The 25,770-nt window shown below is 38.2% G+C and overlaps 1 protein-coding gene across 3 annotated transcripts in view; it reads left to right on the top strand.

Annotated features, from left to right (window-relative positions):
- Positions 1-25,770, top strand: part of LOC133663881 (sphingosine-1-phosphate phosphatase 2-like) — a 57,193-nt gene that overhangs the window by 650 nt on the left and 30,773 nt on the right. For all 3 annotated transcript variants that reach the window (XM_062068601.1, XM_062068602.1, XM_062068600.1), the window contains exon 2: positions 10,627-10,794. In XM_062068601.1, coding sequence (XP_061924585.1) covers positions 10,627-10,794 — 168 coding nt within the window. The remainder of the gene's footprint in view (positions 1-10,626; positions 10,795-25,770) is intronic.

Here is a 25,770-nt window from a genome sequence, read left to right as displayed (position 1 = left end):
TTATAAAATCTACACTGGACTAAAAAGCAATAATTTTAAATAGCATGTTAATAATTTTGATTAATAAATAAATGCAATCAAATAATTTTATATGACACTATATATTTAATTTTAACACATTTTAAATAATGTCTTCAGAATAATTTTAAATATAAATATATTAAACTAAAACAAAAATACACAAGAAAAAATACATTTTAAATATTGTCTAAATAATAATTAAAATATATACTTAAATATATCAAATAAAAAAAATAAAAATTGAAGAACAACATCATCTATGTTATTATTAGTAGTTTAACATAACTTTTTTTTCTCCAAAGTGTCATTATTATTCACAATTACTAATTATATTGATTAAAAAATTGCTTGTCATCAAAAATTGCTAAGGGGTGCAAACAGCCCTTTAAGAATACATGCAACTAGGGATGTCCGATAATGGCTTTTTGCCGATATCCGATATTCTGATATTGTCCAACTCTTTAATTACCGATACCGATATCAACCGATACTGATATATCAGTCGTGGAATTAACACATTATTATGCCTAATTTGGACAGCCAGGTATGGTGAAGATAAGGTCCTTTTTTAAAAAATTAATAAAATAAAATAAGATAAATAAATTAAAAATATTTTCTTGAATAAAAAAGAAAGTAAAACAATATAAAAACAGTTACATAGAAACTAGTAATTAATGAAAATGAGTAAAATTAACTGTTAAAGGTTAGTACTATTAGTGGACCAGCAGCACGCATAATCATGTGTGCTTACGGACTGTATCCCTTGCAGACTGTATTGATATATATTGATATATAATGTAGGAACCAGAATACTAAAACAGAAAGAAACAACCCTTTTGTGTGAATGAGTGTGAATGAGTGTAAATGGGGGAGGGAGGTTTTTTGGGTTGGTGCACTAATTGTAAGTGTATCTTGTGTTTTTTATGTTGATTTAAAGGCCTACTGAAATGAAATTTTTTTATTTAAACGGGGATAGCAGATCCATTCTATGTGTCATACTTGATCCTTTCGCGATATTGCCATATTTTTGCTGAAAGGATTTAGTATAGAACAACGACGATAAAGTTTGCAACTTTTGGTCGCTGATAAAAAAAAGTCTTTCCTATACCGGAAGTAGCGTGACGTCACAGGAGGAAGGATTCCTCACAATTCCCCGTTGTTTACAATGGAGCGAGAGAGATTCAGACAGAGAAAGCGACGATTACCCCATTAATTTGAGCGAGGATGAAAGATTTGTGGATGAGGAACATTAGAGTGAAGGACTAGAGGCAGTGCAGGGTGTATCTTTTTTCTCTCTGACCGTAACTTAGGAACAAGGTCTCATTGGATTCCACACACTCTCCTTTTTCTATTGTGGATCACGGATTTGTATTTTAAACCACCTCTGATGCTATATCCTCTTGAAAATGAGAGTCGAAGAACGCAAAATGGACATTCACAGTGACTTTTATCTCCACGACAATACATCGTTGACGCACTTTAGCTACGGAGCTAACGTGATAGCATCGGGCTCAAATACAGATAGAAACAAAATGAAAAAAAAACCCTGACTGGAAGGATAGACAGAAGATCAACAATACTATTAAAACATGAACATGTAAATACACGGTTAATAATTTCCAGCTTGGCGAAGCTTAACAATTGAAGCTAACTAACTTAGCTACGTAGCTAACGTGATAGTATCAGGCTCAAATGCAGATAGAAACAAAATTAAAAAAAACCCTGACTGGAAGGATAGACAGAAGATCAACAATACTATTAAACCATGAACATGTAAATACACGGTTAATAATTTCCAGCTTAGCGAAGCTTAACAATTGAAGCTAACTAACTTAGCTACGTAGCTAACGTGATAGTATCAGGCTCAAATGCAGATAGAAACAAAATGAAAAAAAACCCTGACTGGAAGGATAGACAGAAGATCAACAATACTATTAAACCATGAACATGTAAATACACGGTTAATAATTTCCAGCTTAGCGAAGCTCAACAATTGAAGCTAACTAACTTAGCTACGTAGCTAACGTGATAGTATCAGGCTCAAATGCAGATAGAAACAAAATGAAAAAAAACCCTGACTGGAAGGATAGACAGAAGATCAACAATACTATTAAACCATGAACATGTAAATACACGGTTAATAATTTCCAGCTTGGCGAAGCTTAACAATTGAAGCTAACTACAAGGCGGCGGCGGGCGTTGTAGCTTTCGACGACACCCCGGCCGCCATCAGAGTCGGCAAGAAACATATATTTCCCCAAAGTTACGTACGTGACATGCACATAGCGACACGCACGTACGGGCAAGCGATCAAATGTTTGGAAGCCAAAGCTGTACTCACGGTAGTGCGTCTGCTATCCAGCTCAAACACAACACAACCTCCTGATTGTGTTGCTGTAGTCCGCTGCTAATACACCGATCGCACCTACAACTTTCTTATTTGCAGTCTCCATTGTCCATTAAACAAATTGCAAAAGATTCACCAACACAGATGTCCAGAATACTGTGGAATTTTGCGATGAAAACAGAGCTGTTTGTACGGTGACACATTGGGTACGAATACTTCCGTTGCCGTCGTGACATCACGCGCATACGTCATATCCAAAGAAGTTTTTCAACCGGAAGTTTAGCGGGACATTTAAAATTGCACTTTATAAGTTAACCCGGCCGTATTGGCATGTGTTGCAATGTTAAGATTTCATCATTGATATATAAACTATCAGACTGCGTGGTCGGTAGTAGTAGGTTTCAGTAGGCCTTTAATAAAAAAAAAACACAAAAAAAAACGATACCGATAATAAAAAAACTGATACCAATAATTTCCGATATTACATTTTAAAGCATTTATCGGACATCTCTACTGCAACTAATAGTAATAATAATAATAGTTTTAAATATAAATATAACACATTATAATAAAAATCTACACTGGACTAAAAAGCAAGAGTTTTAAATAGTGTGTTAATAATTTTGATTAATTAATAAATTAAATAATTTTATACTAGACTATATATTTGATTTTAACACATTTTAAATAATGTCTTCAGAATAATTTTGGATATAATTATAATAAACTAAAACAGAAATACATTTTAAATATTGTCCAAATAATAATTAAAATATATACTTAAATATATCAAATTAAAACTAAATATGCACTAGAAAAAACACTTGTATTAAATACAGTCTGATAATAATTTTAAATACATATGTATTAAATTAAGACTACATTTACACTAGAATAAAAACACATGTTCAATGTCATTTTAAGAATAATTCTAAATAAGAAACTAATTAAAATATTCTAAATAAAATAAAATCTACACTAGAAAAAAAAGCAATAATTTCAAATATTGATTTAATAATGATGATGAGGATGATGTAATAATGAGATCAAATATTTTAAATGAGAACATATATTACATTATAAACAAAGTCTACACGAGAAAAAACTAATTTTAGATAGTCTTGAGAATAATTTTAGATACAAATATATTAAATAAAAAATAATCATTAAAATCATTAAAAATATATACTCAAATATATCAATTTAGAACTAAATATACACAAGTAAAAATACTTGTATTAAGTATAGTCTGATAATTTTGAATACATAGGTATTAAATTAGAACAAAATGTACACTAAAAACACATGTTCAATGTTGTCTTACAAATAACCTTAAATATTAATTAATTTAAAAATATTAAATTAGAATAAAATCTACACTGGGATAAACTGTTTTAAGAAATAATTTTAAATTAAAATATATTTAAAGATATCAGATAAGAAACATCTACACTAGAAAAAACAAATTTTGGATATTATTGCCAGAATCATTTCAAATACAAACATATTAAAACAAATATATGACTAATATTTTTTAAATACAAAAATACTCAAATATATTGAATTGGAATTAAATCTTCACTTGAAAATATTGCTTATATTAAATACAGTCCGATAATAATTTTGATTGCAAATTAATTTCAATATACTAAATTAGAACAAAAACTTCACAAAAAAAATACAGACACTTTAAATGTTGTCCTTATAATTTCAAATACTAATATATTTATATATAATCTAGACTAGAAAACGAACAAAGTCAAAAGCAAACATTATCACGAATAGTCAATCAGGCTCTGACTGGCTTTTCTCGTTTGTCTTGCTGCCTGTGTTTGCAACCGTTCATACAGTGACAAGTTGAGTAGCATGTTTACATTTGTCCTTCTGCTTTTTTGTCGACGAGGGTCGGATTCAAAACATAAATTAGTGTTAAATCTAATTTTTTTTAAAAAAAGCTTATTTTTTAGTAGCTTTAGAAAGTGATGCACTTGGTGCAAAACAAATCCTACTATTCAAAAGTAATGTACTGTATACACATTATACTGCTGTCTATTCAGGATGGATGAAAAGTAACTCCCTGATTTATATTGTCAACAAACACTTTCAATATCCATGCATTAGTGAAAAAGTAAACACATTTTAATAGTATTTTTTTATGTAAGAGCTGGAGTTGTCCAGGAATTGTGTCCAATGATTTCAGCAGGATTTCTTGTGAGATGAAGAACATAACTTCCTGTATTTGCCATTCAAGTCTTTGTTTTGGTACAAGAGACTTCTTACTGTAACCAACTCCAATGAATACAGTCACAGGGTGTAAAAAAGTGATATTCAACTGGCGGCTTGCGGGCCAGATCCAACCCCGGAAGGACACCAAAGAGTGCTCCTGTTGTATAGAGGAACTTGGACCATTGTGAACAATCGGGTCCAAAGTTTACATCACTGATGCATAACTCAAGGCAACTCTTTAAGTCCTCTCCTTTTTTGGCAGTTATAATTTTTTTGGAATGTGATTTATGTAACTAAAGTGTTGCTGTAGCTTGTTTAGTTCAGATGCAGTCAGTAGTCGTTTGTTCAACTTCTTTAGGTATACTAGTGGTGTTCCTCAAGGTTCCATTTTAGGTCCCCTCCTTTTCATTATTTGGCCTATTCAACTGGAGGCCCGTGAGTTTAGTTTAAAACAACTTGTGACTCACATTTTTGCAGCAGATTCTTATACTGTATACATACTTGCAAACCCTTCCGGTTTTACCGGGAGACTCCCGGTATTCAGCGCCTCTCCCGATAACCTCCCGGCAGAAATTTTCTCCCGACAAACTCTCGGTATTCAGCCGGAGCTGGAGGCCACGCCCCCTCCAGCTCAATGCGGACCTGAGTGGGGACAGCCTGTTCTCACGTCCGCTTTCCCACAATATAAACAGCTTGCCTGCCCAATGACGTCATAACATCTACGGCTTTTAGAGAGTAGAGTGCACAACTGCGCACACAACAAGGAGACGAAGCAGAAGAACGAGGAAGTTACAGACATGGCGACGCCGTCGATGAGCAAGATGAAGAAATACGCTTGTAAGTTCCAAAACGTATGCAAACAAGAATTTCAGTTCATCCAGGACAGTTCAGAATCAGAATCAGAATCAGAATAGTTTTATTGCCATTGTTTGAGAACGGGTTCACAAACTAGGAATTTTTCTTGGTGCAATCGTGCAACATAAAACACATATAACACATATTTGGTATGTTGCCTGTACATTTTGTAGAACAGACTTCTGCTCTGAACACGGTGGCCGAAATAATATACTCATTCATTAATGGAGAAGTTAAACAGGACACTACTGCCATCTACTGGATAGCCTCCGGAACACTGAAATTCAAGTATTTATTTTATTTTTATGTATAATAAAATAAATATATATATATATATATAGCTATAATTCACTGAAAGTCAAGTATTTCATACATATATATATATATATATATATATATATATATATATATATATATATATATATATATATATATATATATATATATATATATATATATATATATATATACACTACCGTTCAAAAGTTTGGGATCACCCAAACAATTTTGTGGAATAGCCTTCATTTCTAAGAACAAGAATAGACTGTCGGGTTTCAGATGAAAGTTTTCTTTTTCTGGCCATTTTGAGCGTTTAATTGACCCCACAAATGTGATGCTCCAGAAACTCAATCTGCTCAAAGGATGGTCAGTTTTGTAGCTTCTGTAACGAGCTAAACTGTTTTCAGATGTGTGAACATGATTGCACAAGGGTTTTCTAATCATCAATTAGCCTTCTGAGCCAATGAGCAAACACATTGTACCATTAGAACACTGGAGTGATAGTTGCTGAAAATGGGCCTCTATACACCTATGTAGATATTGCACCAAAAACCAGACATTTGCAGCTAGAATAGTCATTTACCACATTAGCAATGTATAGAGTGTATTTCTTTAAAGTTAAGACTAGTTTAAAGTTATCTTCATTGAAAAGTACAGTGCTTTTCCTTTAAAAATAAGGACATTTCAATGTGACCCCAAACTTTTGAACGGTAGTGTATATATATATATATATATATATATATATATATATATACCGGTGTATATATATATATATATATATATATATATATATATATATATATATATATATATATATATATATATATATATATATATGAAATACTTGAGTTGGTGAATTCTAGCTGTAAATATACTCCCCTATTAACCATGCCCCCTGCCCCCAACCACGCACCCTGCCCCACCCACGACCACGCCCCCCACCCCCACCCCCACCCCCCACCTCCCGGTATCGGAGGTCTCAAGGTTGGCAAGTATGACTGTATATCCATCAATCCATTTTCTACCGCTTGTCCCTTCCGGGGTCGCGGGGGGTCGCTGGAGCCTATCCCAGCTGCATTCGGGCAGTAGGCGGGATACACCCTGGACAAGTCGCCACCTCATCACAGGGAATTCTTATATATATATATATATATATATATATATATATATATATATATATACACTACCGTTCAAAAGTTTGGGGTCCCATTGAAATGTCCTTATTTTTGAAGGAAAAGCACTGTACTTTTCAATGAAGATAACTTTAAACTAGTCTTAACTTTAAAGAAATACACTCTATACATTGCTAATGTGGTAAATGACTATTCTAGCTGCAGATGTCTGGTTTTTGGTGCAATATCTACATAGGTGTATAGAGGCCCATTTCCAGCAACTATCACTCCAGTGTTCGAATGGTACAATGTGTTTGCTCATTGGCTCCGAAGGCTAATTGATGATTAGAAAACCCTTGTGCAATCATGTTCACACATCTGAAAACAGTTTAGCTTGTTACAGAAGCTACAAAACTGACCTTCCTTTGAGCAGATTGAGTTTCTGGAGCATCACATTTTTGGGGTCAATTAAACGCTCAAAATGGCCAGAAAAAGAGAACTTTCATCTGAAACTTGACAGTCTATTCTTGTTCTTAGAAATGAAGGTTTTTCCACAAAATTGTTTGGGTGATCCCAAACTTTTGAACGGTAGTGTGTATATATATATATATATATATATATATATATATATATATATATATATATATATATATATATATATTAGGGGTGTAACGGTACGTGTATTTGTATTGAACCGTTTCGGTACGGGGTTTTCGGTTTGGTTCGGAGGTGTACCGAACGAGTTTCCACACGGACATATTAAGTAGCGTACCGCACGTTGTGTAAACAATGCACACCGAGGCACAACACACAGCATGCTAGCAGCGACCGGGCTATGACAACATGTAAAAGCCAGAGCTGGAAGACCCTCCTGCCTCGTTAAGATCTCCCGTTTGGGAACACTTTGGCTGCGCGATACAACAATGGAGGACGGAAGGTTTGCCGACATTGTTCAGCAGCTGTTTCTGACAACACGTCAAACATGCTAACCCATTTGAAGCGTCACCACCGCATTCAAGCAGCCTCTCCTCGGCAAGTCAGGCAGGGCTAAAGCAATAACAAATGTTTTTATAGCAGCAGATTTAAGACCATATTGCATTAGAAACTAGATTCTGACCCACTTCTATGGTGGAAGAACAATGAGCCCATATATCCTCTTACTGCCAAGTTAGCCAGGCTGGGGGGGGGAAAGAAAAGTTAATCTGAGGCTGAGTTGACTTGAAACTGTTTAATGTTGCACTTTTTATATGTAGAAGAAAAGTTTTGTCATTTTATTTAATCTGATTGATAGAGACTTTTATTAGTAGGTTGCACAGTGAAGTACATATTCCGTCTGAGTCTGAGCAGCAACTTGAGGCAATTTAATGTTGATTAACGTGTACCCCGACTTAAACAAGTTGAAAAACTTATTCGGGTGTTACCACTTAGTGGTCAATTGTACGGAATATGTACTGTACTGTGTAAACTACTAATAAAAGTCTCAATCAATCAATCAAAAAAAGCACTTTATATGTAGAAAGGTTTTGTTAAGAAACCATTCTGAGCCTAATCTTATTTAGTTTTTTATTTCATATTTGTTGACCACATTAACCCTGGCAATTGTTTACAAATTTGGTAAATAAATAACCAAAAAATGTGTATTTTGTTGTTTTCTTACTGTACCGAAAATGAACCGAACCGTGACCTCTAAACCGAGGTACGTACCGAACCGAAATTTTTGTGTACCGTTACACCCCTAATATATATATATATATATATATATATATATATATATATATATATATATATATATATATATATATATATATATATGATTAGCTTTATATCTATGTATGTATGTATGTATATATATATATACATATATATACATATATATACATATATATATATATATATACATAACACCCAACAGGTGCGCTCAAAACCGAAAAAAGGGCAATCATTGTATCTTGTGTCTGGGAATATGTTTTCAAACACTGGGAGTTTCTGAGCTATAAACGAGCAGTGGCTTCACATAGTCACCACTAGCGTTAGCACTAACTAGCAGTGTGAGGCAATCCTTCATCGGCTTGTGTCCAGGTAGTGCCTTTTCCTTTGCTGCAATAAAGGTCCGCTGTGGCATCTTTTTTGGTCTGATCAAAATAAAAAACTTGCTAAAGAACTACTCCTCTTTCGCTGATAACATCTAAGTGAAGGTGCCGCAAGCCAGAGACCAACTACTCAGCTAAAATGTTAACTTAGTGGTTGTTCTGCAACCCGAAGCTGTACGGCAAGACTGAGAGTTTGGACACATTTAAAGTGTTTCTGATCCAACAAATTGATCTCTAAGATCGGCTGACACAGCTTTGACCGGGGCTAAACGCATCAAAAGTGCCCTTAGCCTTGAAGCTCTTCAAAATGGCCGCGCCGGTGTGTACAGGATGTAAACGGGATGTCACGTGGGGACCCCGCCTCTTCAAAATGGCCGTGGCAGCCATACATGAAGTGATGTCATCAACATGGCAGCCCACAGAGCGCTTCCAGCCACACACAAAATTTATGAAAGAATGAAATGTAAATGAAATGTTTATATCAGCAACCCGCGGCTCTCAAGTCGCATGCGGCTCTTTAGTGCCGCCCTAGTGGCTCCCTGGAGCATTTTTAAAAAAAGGATTAAAAATGGAAAAAGATTGGGGGGGAATTACAAACAAACACAATAGTTTGTTTACATGTAAAATCTTACACTCCTTCTTTGTCTCATTTTGTCCACCAAAAGTTTTATACTGTGCGTGAATGCACAAAGGTGAGCTTTGTTGATGTTATTAAACTTGTTGGAGCGCTAATCAGGCATGACTGCAAGCTAATCAATGCTAACATGCTATTTAGGCTAGCTGTATGTACATATTGCATCATTATGCGTAATTTGTAGGTATATTTGAGCTCATTTCATTTCCTTTACTTATGTCCTCTATGTATATATTTAGTTTTGCATGTCTCATGACACATTACCTGTATGGAATATTGGCTGCATTTCAGATAGTTGTTTGTGTGCCATGTTGTTCCAGACCACAGCAAACAATTCCTAGCTTGCCAAAGATTGTAATAAATGTATTAGAAGACGAGAGCCTGCCGTTTCCTTTAACTTGAGCACACACATCTATACCTTTTACCATTATAAGCCAGTAATTTCCAGGAGTTATCTCACCTTCTGAGTAACCTCGGATTTACTAATGGTTTCTAATGTTGTAAAAATGTGTAGAATAAATATGACATTTCTACATTTCTGTCAACAAAGATTTGCTTCAGCCTGCGACACATAGTCATTTTGATAGTAGGCTATTATAGCTAATATAGACACTTACATCATGTGTTGCCTTCATTATAAGATTTATATACGACTTTTCATTTATTGCGGCTCCAGACAGATTAGTTTTTGGTCCAATATGGCTCTTTCAACATTTTGGGTTGCCGACCCCTTGTTTATACGCTGAGACATGGTCCCCACACAGCGGCATATTATGCGCCGTGTAAACGTTCGCAAACGGAAAATAACACAAATAGAGGCGTTCGTAAATTGATGTTCCACTGTACGTTGTGGCTTTTCATTAAAAAAAAAGTGAACATTAAGTTCCACCAATCACTCCACTACAGCCACAGACAACTTTTGAAGGATAGTGCATGGAGTCACTTTTAATGAGCTGCAGGTAACCGACTAAACAGTGACATGCGAGATCGATCCTGCTCCTGCTTGAGCTACCTTTCTGTGCCCGGCTGGCCCACTGTTGATTATTTGTGATGTCCTGACAGGGTTGCATCATCACCAAGCCAGGGTATGAAGTGAAGAACCGGCTGCTGCACATCCTCTTCCTGCTCTCGGCTGGCCTGGGGCACGAGGTCTTTTACATCACCTGCCTGCCGTGCATACACTGGAACCTGGACCCCTTCCTGTGTCGACGCCTCGTCAACATGTGGACTGTGAGTCCTCACTGTGCTCTTCTGTCCCCCCGTCTCGCTTTTACAAAGCATCCTCTCTTCTCTCTGCGGTCCATCTCTTCACCTTTCAACCTCCTTTCATCCTTCCCCTCCCATCCGTCCAGTGCCCTGTCTGTGGCATGTACATATATCCTCAGGCCGGGGGCCACCAAGGCCAGACTGCTTGGGCCCTGGACTGAGAGTTTACACATCAGGACATCAGAGAGGAAATTCTCTTTACCTTGTTTTATGTTTGTTCCTTCTAGAAGACAAAGGAGTCACACATGTCAGATTTGCTCCTCGAAAGAGAGATTGACATTTTAGACGGGCAGTGTGTTTTTGTGCCCTATGTGTCCCCTCCCCGCAGCACTTGCTGGGTGCCCTGTGTCTGAACCCCTTGTTGGGCCCCCTAAGGGCACACGATAGAATTCTTTTCTCATCCTGGCTACACCAGGCCCTTGAATGAACTCATCCTGCACACACACACACACACACACACACACACACACACACACACACACACACACACACACACACACACACACACACACACACACACACACACAAACTCTTGTATTTCTTACCTTCTTGAGACCTCTGAAAAATGCCTACCTCTTTAGGACCACCCTTTCTAGATATATAATGATTTGTATTTACAACATTAATAATACCTACATACTATGCAAATATAGAAAAGGTAAGCTTATAGTATTTTTTTCATTATTTACTTCAAGTTATTATAGTATGTCTCTATATACATATTTATTTTATTTTTTAAATTAAGTTTGGCCAAAGGGGACTTACTTCAATTTCTTAAACACACTTGTTATTACATATTTTGGCCAAAGGGGGAGCACTTCAAAATTTGTACACAAACTTGAGGGGGAGCACTTTTAAAACCGACACACAGTCAATTTGAGAAATCCCTCCTTTTGGGGACCACCCTAGTTTTGATAGATTTCACCACCAGGTGTGCAAAAGAGATCTCTATTTTTTGTTTTTCGTAATGTACTTTAGGCCGATGACAAACGAGTCACGAACCACAGATGGCCCTCGTGCCGCACTTTGGGCAACCCAGCTGTAGAAGCTAACTGTTAATGGCCACTTAGTACCGTAGTGTATTTGTTCATCCTATGGTCATATATGGGACGCGGGTTGTCTTACGTCAGCACCGGAAGTCATACAATCAGCTGTTCACATGGCGGGTTTTTTCAGGGATGAATAGGGAAGTCCTTCTTTAGCTGCCGTCTTGTTTTATCATATATTGCTGCCTTTGCACCTGTCAATGTTTACTTTTGTATGCACATTAAATCAACAAAAAGTCCTGACTTTGGAGCAATGTTCACAGACTCTAGTATTTGCAATGGTTTTCCGTATTGGGACCATGATTTCGGTCCTAACCTGTTCACCGGTCCTCATATGGAAGGTACTTTTTCTTGGTGAGGTCTCAAGAAGGGTAGCAATTAGAGATGTCCGATAATACTATATAACATTATTATCGGTATGTTTTTTTTTTTTTTTTTTTTTTTTTTTTTATTAAATCAACATTAAAAACACAAGATACACTTACAATTAGTACACCAACCCAAAAAACCTCCATCCCCCATTTACACTCATTCACACAAAAGGGTTGTATCTTTCTGTTTCTAATATTCTGGTTCCTACATTATATATCAATATATAGCAATACAGTCTGCAAGGGATACAGTCCGTAAGCACACATGATTGTGCGTGCTGCTGGTCCACTAATAGTACTAACCTTTAACAGTTAATTTTACTCATTTTCATTAATTACTAGTTTCTATGTAACTGTTTTTATATTGTTTTACTTTCTTTTTTATTCAAGAAAATGTTTTAAATTTATTTATCTTATTTTATTTTAATATTTTTTTTTAAAAAAGGACCTTATCTTCACCATACCCGGTTGTCCAAATTAGGCATAATAATGTGTTAATTCCACGACTGTATATATCGGTATCGGTTGATATTGGTATCGGTAATTAAGTGTTGGACAATATCGGAATATCGGATATCGGCAAAAAGCCATTATCGGACATCCCTAGTAGCAATACAAGACACACACACACACACACACACACACACACACACACACACACACACACACACACACACACACACACACACACACACACACACACACACACACACACACACACACACACACACGCTCACTTCAGCTTGCCAGCTAAACACACCAATTTCCCTCCCTCTAGTTAGCCATTACTAGCTCTGCTGTGTGTTCTCCTCCCACTGGTGTCTTTTATTGGCCTCATCAGTGCCCTGTGCTTTCTCTCTCTCTCTCTTTTTGGGTTCACCATTTGGATTGTCATCCCTGGGGGCGCATCACCATGTACTGCTGACTTCTAACAGCAAACCCATCATTGTTCCTACAGACCTAAGTAATGTTTATAGGAGTCCTCGCACTATGCTGTTTCTGTCCACCCACTCACACATACACAGAGGGGCGCCGCCGGGAATTCCAGGCCCCATAATAAAAAAAAAATCACAATATTAGCTATTGTCTATTTTTAGGTGCCCCTTTTAGTCAGGAGCCGTTGGAATGGCCCCAACTTTCCCGCTGGGGTATGGGTTAAAAATCAGGCCTAAATATACATAAGATTAATAATACATATAATGTTATGCATATTTTTCAAAATGGGCATTTAAAGGCCTACTGAAATGATTTTTTTTTATTTAAACGGGGATAGCAGATCCATTCTATGTGTCATACTTAAACATTTCGCGATATTGCCATATTTTTGCTCAAAGGATTTAGTAGAGAACATCGACGATAAAGTTCGCAACTTCTGGTCGCTGATAAAAAAAAGCCTTGCCTGTACCGGAAGTAGCGTGACGTCGCAGGTTGAAAGGCTCCTCACATTTCCCCATTGTTTACACCAGCAGCGAGAGCGATTCGGACCGAGAAAGCGACGATTACCCCATTAATTTGAGCCAGGATGAAAGATTCGTGGATGAGGAACGTGAGAGTGAAGGACTAGAGTGTTGTGCAGGACGCATCTTTTTTAGCTCTGACCGTAACTTAGGTACAAGGGGTCATTGAATTCCACACTCTCTCCTTTTTCTATTGCGGATCATGGATTTGTATTTCAAACCACCTCGGATACTATATCCTCTTGAAAATGAGAGTCGAGAACGCGAAATGGACATTCACAGTGACTTTTATCTCCACGACAATACATCGGCGAAGCACTTTAGCTACGGAGCTAACGTGATAGCATCGGGCTTAACTGCAGATAGAAACAAAAGAAATAAACCCCTGACTGGAAGGATAGACAGAAAATCAACAATACTATTAAACCATGGACCTGTAACTACACGGTTAATGCTTTCCAGCCTGGCGAAGCTTAACAATGCTGTTGCTAACGACGCCATTGAAGCTAACTTAGCAACGGGACCTCACAGAGCTATGCTAAAAACATTAACTATCCACCTACGCCAGCCAGCCCTCATCTGCTCATCAACACTCATGCTCACCTGCGTTCCAGCGATCGACGGAGCGACGAATGACTTCACCCATTCATCATTGCGGTTGGCAGCTAGCGCGTCTGCTATCCAAGTCAAAGTCCTCCTGGTTGTGTTGCTGCAGCCAGCCGCTAATACACCGATCCCACCTACAGCTTTCTTCTTTGCAGTCTTCATTGTTCATTAAACAAATTGCAAAAGATTCACCAACACAGATGTCCAGAATACTGTGGAATTTTGCGATGAAAACCGAGCTTTTTGTATTGTGATACAATGATTCCGAATACTTCCGTTTCAACGATTGACGTCACGCGCATACGTCATCATACATAGACGTTTTCAACCGTAAGTTTAGTGGGAAATTTAAAATTGCACTTTATAAGTTAACCCGGCCGTATTGGCATGTGTTGCAATGTTAAGATTTCATCATTGATATATAAACTATCAGACTGCGTGGTCGGTAGTAGTGGGTTTCAGTAGGCCTTTAAATGGTAAAAGTAAAACATGACATGTCTTTTTACATTTTACATAGGACTAAAATTTAATGAGAGATCTGAGCAAAAAAATAATAAATTAAACAAAATATGAATTAGGTTGATTGGCAACATTAAATTGGCCCTAGTGTGTAAATGTGAGTGTGAATGTTGTCTGTCTATCTGTGTTGGCCCTGCGATGAGGTGGCGACTTGTCCAGGGTGTACCCCGCCTTCCGCCTATGTGCAGCTGAGATAGGCTCCAGCACCCCCCTGCGACCCCGAAAGGCACAAGCGGTAGAAAATGGATGGATGGATGGATGGATGGATGAATACAAATGTTTTTATACACTCTTAAAGGGGAACTGCACTTTTTTTGTAATTTTGCCTATCATTCACAATCATTATGTGGCGACGGATGTATTTTTTTAACGCATTCTAACTTGTAAATAAAGGTAAATAAAAGTCAGCTTACAGCAGCGAAGCCAATAGAAGGTCCTCTATTCCGCCCATAAAACCCAATAAAAAAGCACCAACAATACTCCATTTACATTTCATGACTTGAATATTAACCAAGTATTAGTGATATTGTTATTATAAGTTATAAAGACAAACCTTTTATAGCGGCACCGTGATTACGAGCTTGTGTGCCAACTTTCCCTCATATACGTCACCCCTGCTCTCACACACACAACAAAGCAACGCAACATATGAAGTGCATGCATGAGCATGAGCAAGAATTTAAACTCTCTGGGGCATAATTGCGTGGCAATAGAGTAGCACCAGGAATAAAAACTCTTCATGATTGAAATGGGTTATATTCTGATTTCTACGTTTCAAACACTTCCTTGTGGTCTACATCAGTGATTTTTAACCATAACCAACCGACCTTAACCATAGGGCCCAATGTTGGGCCATTAGCACATAATAGAGGGCCGGGAAAATATATCTGTTTCTTAGCTGTGGTCCGTATGGGCCGCAGCGGTACTCGGTGGTAATACACTTTTCCACCACTTGTGGCAGTAATGACAATCTCCAACAAACAAAACAAGTGTGGAGTTAAAGTCACAGAGTTTCTTAAGCGCAAAAAATATGACTCAAGTAGTGAAGCTGTATTTTCATTTGCACTAACATTTTTTGACAGTTTAAGAAACATATATTATTAATTTATTAACTTTGTTAAAATGTATTTATTAACAGCATTGCATAATTGTATGTATATTTATTTTTCATCAGTTTTTCTGAGTTCCCTCTTTTGCAGTATATTTGATCAGTGTTTATTTTTCTAATTAGCCTGACCTAAGCCTGAAAATTAATAATATCTATGATTTACACATGCTTTCATATAATTTGACAAGCTTGTAAACGATAAGTAGGTTAGATATATTTATTGAATATGATTAAAACCAAGAGTAAGATCATTAATTCGGTGTTAATATATGAGTGGGCCCTTGGCCGCACTGTAGTGGATAAGTTGAGCCCCGAGGTCCAAAAGGTTAAGAACATCTGGTCTACATAACATGTAATGGTGGCGCTTTGGTCAAAATGTTAGATGATGTTTTACAGACCATCTTCAAGCCGCTTTTTGAGTGTCTCTTCAGAATACACCGTTTTGTAGGCTGTTTTATTTATGCCCGTAGGCTCCATTGTAAGCCATAAAACTTCCATTACTACAATCTTCTCTTAGATGCAAATAAAAGACTGTTTCACACAAACATTGTATTGTGATTGCTATTCTGTGAATTGTGAATTATATTTATATAGCGCTTTTCTCTAGTGACTCAAAGCGCTTTTACATAGTGAAACCCAATATCTAAGTTAACGTGACGTAACTGACAAGATGACAAGATGGCGCCGCATGGGAATGCTGCGGCTCACTAATGCTCTTGGGAGTGTAGAGCGATTTGGCAAAAAACACCCGTCATTTCTGTCAATTTCATGGCTGGCTCAAAGCGTGAACACTCTGTGATCACATACGACCGACAGACAATTCTGGATGTGGATGGATCGGGTCGTTATAGACTGAAAGATGCATGTACGGTGGACCTCCTCGCTAGCATGGGAATACTTCGCGGACTACATCGAGCGGCCTTTGTAGCAGCGGAGTCAAGTGCTAGCGGTGACCGTCAATGGAGACGACGTAAGCGGTGCGAGCGGAAGCAGAAGCGGGGATGCCGAGCGGGGCTAACAACAAAGAGAAAAGCTAACCAAAGAAGCGTGGAGTCTCCGGGTAAGAAGCCATTTAAACTAGAACTAGCCGGCGTCAGGCTGGATAATTCCTGCACACTTTGCAATTCTCTTAGAATAAAACACAACTCACATAATGTTTTTTCTTTTGTGACCGTATCAGAGGCAGACATGCATTGTACTGAGGTAGCTAACTATGATGCGTTCAGTTTATCGCAACATCAAGCAAACAATCTGAATATCCCCGTCGTATCAATTCCTAGATATGGTCGAAACTATTTAAAGTGCCATACGCATAATAAACGCAACATTATTAATATTGCTACTTCGGATAATTTCAATAAACAATCCTCAAAACAGCCCACTACCTATAATATGGGCTTTTTAAACATAAGATCATTATCTTCCAAAACGTTATTAGTGAATGAAGTCATTAGAGACAACAAACTTGACGTCGTTGGTCTCGCCGAGACCTGGCTCAAACCAGACGATTTTTTTGCGCTAAATGAGGCATCTCCTCCTAACTATACCAATACACATGTTGCCCGACCTCTTAAAAGGGGAGGGGGTGTCGCACTAATATACAATGAAAAATATAATCTTTCACCTAACCTAAATAATAAATATAACTCGTTTGAGGTGCTCACTTTGAGGTTTGTCACACCGCTGCCTCTCCACCTGGCTGTTATCTACCGCCCCCCTGGGCCCTATTCGGACTTCATCAGTGAATTCTCAGAGTTTGTTGCTGATCTAGTGACGCACGCCGACAATATAATCATAATGGGGGACTTTAATATCCATATGAATACCCCATCGGACCCTCCATGCGTGGCGCTCCAGACTATAATTGATAGCTGTGGTCTTACACAAATAATAAATGAACCCACGCATCGCAACGGTAATACGATAGATCTAGTGCTTGTCAGGGGTGTCACCACCTCTAAAGTTACGATACTCCCGTACACTAAAGTAATGTCCGATCATTACCTTATAAAATTCGAAGTTCTGACTCATTGTCAACAAACTAATAATAATAATAATAACTACTATAGCAGCCGCAACATTAATGCTGCCACAACGACGACTCTTACTGACCTACTGCCTTCGGTAATGGCACCATTCCCAAATTATGTGGGCTCTATTGATAACCTCACTAACAACTTTAATGACGCCCTGCGCGACACCATTGATAGTGTAGCACAGCTAAAGCTAAAAAGGGCCCCTAAAAGGCGTACCCCATGGTTTACAGAAGAAACTAAAGCCCAGAAATTATAATGTAGAAAGCTGGAACGCAAATGGCGTGCGACTAAACTTGAGGTTTTCCATCAAGCATGGTGGGATAGTTTAATAACTTATAAACGCATGCTTACCTCAGCTAAAGCTAAATATTACTCAAATATCATCCACCTCAACAAAAAGGATCCTAAATTTCTGTTTAGTACAGTAGCATCGCTAACCCAACAAGGGACTCCTCCCAGTAGCTCCACCCACTCAGCAGATGACTTTATGAATTTCTTTAATAAGAAAATTGAAGTCATAAGAAAAGAGATTAAAGACAATGCATCTCAGCTACAACTGGGTTCTATTAACACAAATACGACTGTATATACGACGGATACCGCCCTCCAAAATAGTTTCTCTCTCTTTGATGAAATAACATTGGAGGAATTGTCAAAATGTGTAAATGGGACAAAACAAACAACATGTTTACTTGACCCAATTCCTGGGAAACTTATCAAGGAGCTTTTTGTATTAATAGGTCCATCAGTGTTAAATATTATAAACTTATCACTTTCCTCTGGCACTGTTCCCCTAGCATTCAAAAAAGCGGTTATTCATCCTCTACTCAAAAGACCTAACCTAGATCCTGATCTCCTGGTAAACTACCGGCCGGTGTCCCACCTTCCGTTTATCTCGAAAATCCTCAAAAAAATTGTAGCACAGCAGCTAAATGAACACTTAGCGTCTAACAATCTCTGTGAACCTTTTCAGTCCGGTTTGAGGGCAAATCACTCTACGGAGACAGCCCTCGCAAAAATGACTAATGATCTATTGCTAACGATGGATTCTGATGCTTCATCTATGTTGCTGCTTCTTGATCTTAGCGCCGCTTTCGATACTGTTGATCATAATATTTTATTAGAGCGTATCAAAACGCGTATTGGGATGACAGACTTAGCCTTGTCTTGGTTTAACTCTTATCTTACTGACAGGATGCAGTGTGTCTCCCATAACAATGTGACCTTGGACTATGTTAAGGTAACGTGCGGAGTTCCCCAGGGTTCGGTTCTTGGCCCTGCACTCTTTAGTATTTACATGCTGCCGCTAGGTGACATCATACGCAAGTACGGTGTTAGCTTTCACTGTTATGCTGATGACACCCAACTCTACATGCCCCTAAAGCTGACCAACACGCCGGATTGTAGTCAGCTGGAGGCGTGTCTTAATGAAATTAAACAATGGATGTCCGCTAACTTTTTGCAACTCAACGCTAAGAAAACGGAAATGCTGATTATCGGTCCTGCTCAACGCCGACATCTATTTAATAATACCACCTTAACATTTGACAACCAAACAATTAAACAAGGCGACTCGGTAAAGAATCTGGGTATTATCTTCGACCCAACTCTCTCGTTTGAGTCACACATTAAGAGTGTTACTAAAACGGCCTTCTTTCATCTCCGTAATATCGCTAAAATTCCTTCCATCTTGTCCACTAGCGACGCTGAGATCATTATTCATGCGTTCGTTACGTCTCGTCTCGATTACTGTAACGTTTTATTTTCGGGCCTCCCCATGTCTAGCATTAAAAGATTACAGATAGTACAAAATGCGGCTGCTAGACTTTTGACAAAAACAAGAAAGTTTGATCATATTACGCCTATACTGGCTCAGTTGCACTGGCTTCCTGTGCACCTAAGATGCGACTTTAAGGTTTTACTACGTACGTATAAAATACTACACGGTCAAGCTCCGGCGTATCTTGACGATTGTATTGTACCATATGTCCCGGCAAGAAATATGCGTTCAAAGAACTCCGGCTTATTAGTGATTCCCAGAGCCCAAAAAAAGTCTGCGGGCTATAGAGCGTTTTCTATTCGGGCTCCAATACTATGGAATGCCCTCCCGGTAAAAGTTAGAGATGCTACCTCAGTAGAAGCATTTAAGTCTCATCTTAAAACTCATTTGTATACTCTAGCCTTTAAATAGACTCCCTTTTTAGACCAGTTGATCTGCCGTTTCTTTTCTTTTCTTTTCTACTCTGCTCCAAACCCGGGGTGGACCGCTAGCCTGTCCATCAGATGGGGACATCTCTACGCTGCTGACCCGTCTCCACTCGGGATGGTTCCTGCTGGCCCCACTATGGACTGGACTTTCGCTGATGTGTTGGACTTTCACAATATTATGTCAGACCCACTCGACATCCATTGCTTTCGGTCTCCCCTAGAGGGGGGGGGGGGGGGGGGGGGGGGGGGGGTTACCCACATATGCGGTCCTCTCCAAGGTTTCTCATAGTCATTCACATTGACGTTCCACTGGGGTGAGTTTTCCTTGCCCGTATGTGGGCTCTGTACCGAGGATGTCGTTGTGGCTTGTACAGCCCTTTGAGACACTTGTGATTTAGGGCTATATAAATAAACATTGATTGATTGATTGATTTAAACCAGTGTGGGTGGCACTGGGAGCAGGTGGGTAAAGTGTCTTGCCCAAGGACACAACGGCAGTGGCTAGGGTAGCGGAAGCGGGGATCGAACCTGGAACCCTCAAGTTGCTGGCACGGCCACTCTACCAACCGAGCTATACCGCCCCTATTAGTATTATTGGGATGCTCATTCACTTGCCTCAGCTCTGAACCCGTTTAAGTCGACATCCTCTTAGATTGGCTGACTCACATCAACATAAGCGGTTGTCAACATAAGCAAAACTAGCAACAGCTTGCACATTTACTCGCCCTTTCCGAAGGAGGACGTTGACATAACCGCAAATCTTTGCAATAAACCCGCGAGCAATGGTTATGAAGTAAATGCAACACATGTCGACAAAAACGTGGCCGTTTTCTACAGAATTTACATGTTTAATGTCGACAAAAGCGGTCGACCACACACCAGCTCATGTTCTTTATGACGTCTACCATATCATAAAGAGTTATACAGTACAGATTTACTTTTATGTTGCTATTCTAAACTTTGCCAAGAGGTAATGTAATTGTTGGGGTGTGTTAGTTTATATGTTAGCAGTTAAAAGTTATGGGCATATTTGAATGAAACTTTCAGGAAATGTCAGAAAGGGGAAAAAGAACAAGCGTTACGATTTTGAGGGTTATCCGACTTATTTATACAAGCGACCCTGCCTCCACCCACAGACACAAAGACAGTGGATAACTGACAAGAGGGTTCAAGAAGTTTCTTTCGCCATAGATAGCTCAAAAAGTTATGACCATATATTGATGAAACTTTTAGGAAATGTCAAAACTGGGAGTGTTACAATTTTAAAGAGCGAGCTAAATAATTTATACTAGAGTCTGCGCCGCCACCCACAGACACAAAAAGCCCCTTTCAACCAAAAGTTCAGAAACTTCTAGTTGCGGAAACTTTAGGTTCCTGTAGAAGTGTGTGGTTTGTGTTTCCACCGCATTTCACAGTTCAGGCTAGTTTATACAAATCTGGCTGATTATGTTTGCTATATTTCTACACTGACACCATGTAAATAAACAGACAATTTTAGGTAACAGTTTTTTTTTTTTACAAAAAAGTAAGTAAATGAAATACAAAGTAATAATATACAAAACGATATGATTTATAAAATAAAGTCTACCGAATTGTTTATAAAAAAGTCAGGCTTTTGTCTGCAATGTCCAACTGTCAGAAAGTTGTCCTCTCAGTAAATGATGAATTCATGAAGATCAGGCAATTCCTTTTGGTCCATTTAGCTGTACATAACATTTTATAAATAATAATAGTCAGTGTTTATCTCACGCCGACAACACGAACACATCGGCTTTAGAGTTAGCTTGTTAGCATTAGCATTCTGTTCACTCTGGTTAAGGCTAATAACTACACAAATGGAGTGTTACTGACTACTTTTTCAACATGTAATAAAGTAAATAGGTAATTTTTTGTGTTATTTACCTTCGTTCCACTCGTGTGTTGCCTCCATTTTTTTCCGAATTTTTCCAACAAAGTCGGAGTAGTAAGCAGCTGAGGTCGTTGCTTCGAGTCCGGCTTCATACTCCTCTGTAAATACGTTTAAAAGAGTCCGTCCACTTCTCGTAGCTTTAACGAAATTAGGTTTGTAAAAATAATACACAACATTAAACTGCACGGATAGAGTTTAAAGATGACGGTTGAGTAAAAACATTCCAAAATAGGTCCACTGATCAGCGTTCTTCAGGACAAAGATGCCCCACAAAAGTTCCTGCAAGTAGAAAGTTCCTTTCATTCTTATTTCTCGTCGTTGTCAAGTTTGTTGTAATAGAAATACTCAAGAAATAAGAAATAAACAAGTCGTTATAGCATACTCTGCAATGGCGGTCGTGTGTTTGGAAAAATAAGTTTTAGGAACGCCCCCAACGGTGTTCAACCAATCAGCGTACGAAACCTAAGCCCACCCCCGAAAAGGTTCAGGGTAACTTTGAAACGTCCCACCTAGCTAGGAGGAACTCCGAAAGGTTCCTGAAGAACTAAATCTACCCGAGTTGTTTTTGGTGGAAACACAGGGGGAACTTTATTTACCCGGGTAAATGGGGAAGTTCCTGAAAAAGTTTCTGCAGGGGAAAAGGGCCAATTGACAATGGATAACTGACAAGAGGGTTCACTCCGTTCATTTCCTTCCGCTATGGATAGCTCAACAAGTTATTGGCATATTTTGATTAGACTTTCAGGAAGTGTCAAAAATGGGATAAGGAACCAATTCTTAGATTTTGAGGGTGATCCATATATGCTAGCGGGAGTGCTTCCAGAGACACGAGACAGTGAATGACTGACAAGAGGGTTCACTGTTTATTTAATATTTACTATTGGGAGATAGGGCCTGGCGGAGGTCTGTGCTCTACGAGTGCTTTTCTACTTACTGAATTGCATGGAAATCTGACTCAGGCTCCTACACATTTGAAGAAAAGTGTCGGTTTTCACACCCATCGACCGATTTGAATACCTGACAAGTTGGGGTCAAAAGTCAAATTAATATGTTTTTCCCTACCACGTTTTAGTAGTCTTTCAGTCAATCATCTATTTTGTATGGTTCTGTGTTGTCTTATTGGGGTTGGGCAATACAGCATTTTGGTATGGATTTTATACGGAGTTAATACAAGACCCGTATTTGTGATACTGATACCAATATAGTGTTGTCCCGATACCAATATTTTGGTACAGGTACCAAAATTATTTTGGTACTTTTCGATACCTTTCTAAATAAAAGGGACCACAAAAAAATTGCATTATTTGCTTTATTTTAACAAACAATCTTAGGGTACGTTAAACATATGTTTCTTATTACAATTTAGTCCTTAAATAAAATAGTGAACATACAAGACAACTTGTCTTTTAGTAGTAAGTAAACAAACAAAGGTTCCTAATTTAGGCTGCTGACGTATGCAGTAACATATTGTGTCATTTATCATTCTATTATTTTGTCAAAATTATTAAGGACAAGTGGTAGGAAATGAATTATTAATCTTCTTGTTCATTTAATGTTAATATCTGCTTACTTTTTCTTTTAACATGTTCTATCTACACTTCTGGTAAAATGTAATAATCACTTATTCTTCTGTTGTTTGATACTTTACATTAGTTTTGGATGATACCACAAATTTGGGTATCAATCCGATACCAAGTAGTTACAGGATCATACATTGTTTATGTTCATCCATCCATCCATCCATCCATCCATCCATCCATCCATTTTAGACTTAGACTCTCAGCTGCATTCGGGCGGAAGGCGGGGTACACCCTGGACAAGTCGCCACCTCATCGCATGGCCAACACAGATAGACAGACAACATTCACACTCACAGTCACACACTAGGGCCAACTAGTGTTGCCAATAAACCTATCCCCAGGTGCATGTCTTTGGGGGTGGGAGGAAGTCGGAGTACCCGGAGGGAACCCACACAGTCACGGGGAGAACATGCAAACTCCACACAGAAAGATCCCGAGCCCAGGATCGAACCCAAGACCTTCGTATTGTGAGGCACACTCACTATCCCCTGTTCCACCGTGCTGCCCTTGGTCCTCATGTGTCCAGGGACATATTTCCTGAGTTTATAAACATAATATACATTAAAAAAAAACGAAAGAAGATGTTGTGATGCCAAAAAATATCATAATCATAGTAGTATCGACTAGATACACTATTGTACTTGGTATCATTACAGTGGATGTCAGGTGTAGATGGCGTTTGTTTACATTTTGATGCCGGTGAGCTACGGTGTGTAGTGAAGCATGTTTAGCTATTCCTCGTCCTGCAGGGATGATACTTGTAAGAAACATACTTTATTTGTCGCCATGGCAACAAGGATTAGTGATTTAGAAGTAGCTAAAACACTGCCGACTGGGGCAGGACGTTAGCCGCTAGCTAGCTAGCCATATCTTAAAGCACCTCTTTCTGAGGGCGTTTCAGTGTTATAACTTCACCTGTATTGTCAGTTTTTAAGCCAAAATGCGTCAGTTCTCCCTTTTCTGTCTACACACTGTGTCTGCTTGTAAGTACTTCGTAATTGTATGCTGCCAATCATGCTTGTCTGCTCGTAAACCAATAATGACACAACGTGACGACAACGAGGTCGCGGGGGGGATGGCGGGCTGGTACTTTTCAGAGGCGGTATAGTACCGATTATGATTAATTAGTATCGCGGTACTATACTAATACCGGTATACTGTACAACCCTATACCAATATTTTTTTTAAGTTCATTGAATAATGGTTTCTTTAATTTGTTGACCATGTTAATTGTTTTTTTAGTAAAGGCGTGAGGCTTGGATCAAGGGGGGACAATATTACATTTTGTCGCAGATCTACATTTAGGTGCACAAATAACTTCCGGAAAAAAATCTGTATCAAAGCTTGTAGAAAACCTGAGGTACCACTTTAGGACTTTATAACAAATTGTATTGGTGTGTGCGTTTGTGTTGTCTTTACTTGAACTGAACACACGCTCTTCCTCATGTTGACAGATCAAAGTCCAGCTTCTAAGATGGCCTCAATTAGAACGTGCACACACAAACACACATTCTTGTATGTGTTACCTTCTTGAGACCTCTGGAAAATGCCTACCTCTTTAGGACCACCCTTTCCAGATATATAAAGATTTGTATTTACAACATTAATAATATATACATACTATGCAAATATAAAAAAGCTTGTTGTGAAAAATTAGTTGGGATTTCACAAGAAAAAGGTCACAATTTCACAAGAAAAACTTTGAATTTTGGCAGTATTGATTGATTGAGACTTTTATTAGTAGATTGCACAGTACAGTACATATTCCGTACAATTGACCACTAAATGGTAAGACCCGAATACGTTTTTCAACTTGTTTAAGTCGGGGTCCACGTTAATCAATTCATGGTAAAATTATAATAAAAGTCATAATTTTACTGAACGCAAGTCGAAATTTTACAAGAAAAATTTTATATTTGTGTAATATTATGATAAAAGTTGGGATTTTACTCAATAACAGTCGCAATTTTACAAGAAAAGCTTAAAATGTTGGCAATTTCATGAAAAGAGTCGTAATTCTACTGGACAAAAGTCAGAATTTTATAAGAAAACTTAAATATGTTGGCAATATTACAATAATAATCGGAATTTTACTTTGCA

Source organism: Entelurus aequoreus, linkage group LG13 (assembly GCF_033978785.1).
Source record: "Entelurus aequoreus isolate RoL-2023_Sb linkage group LG13, RoL_Eaeq_v1.1, whole genome shotgun sequence".
Classification (NCBI taxonomy): Eukaryota; Metazoa; Chordata; class Actinopteri; order Syngnathiformes; family Syngnathidae; genus Entelurus; species Entelurus aequoreus.
This window is presented reverse-complemented; position numbering and strand designations above follow the sequence as displayed.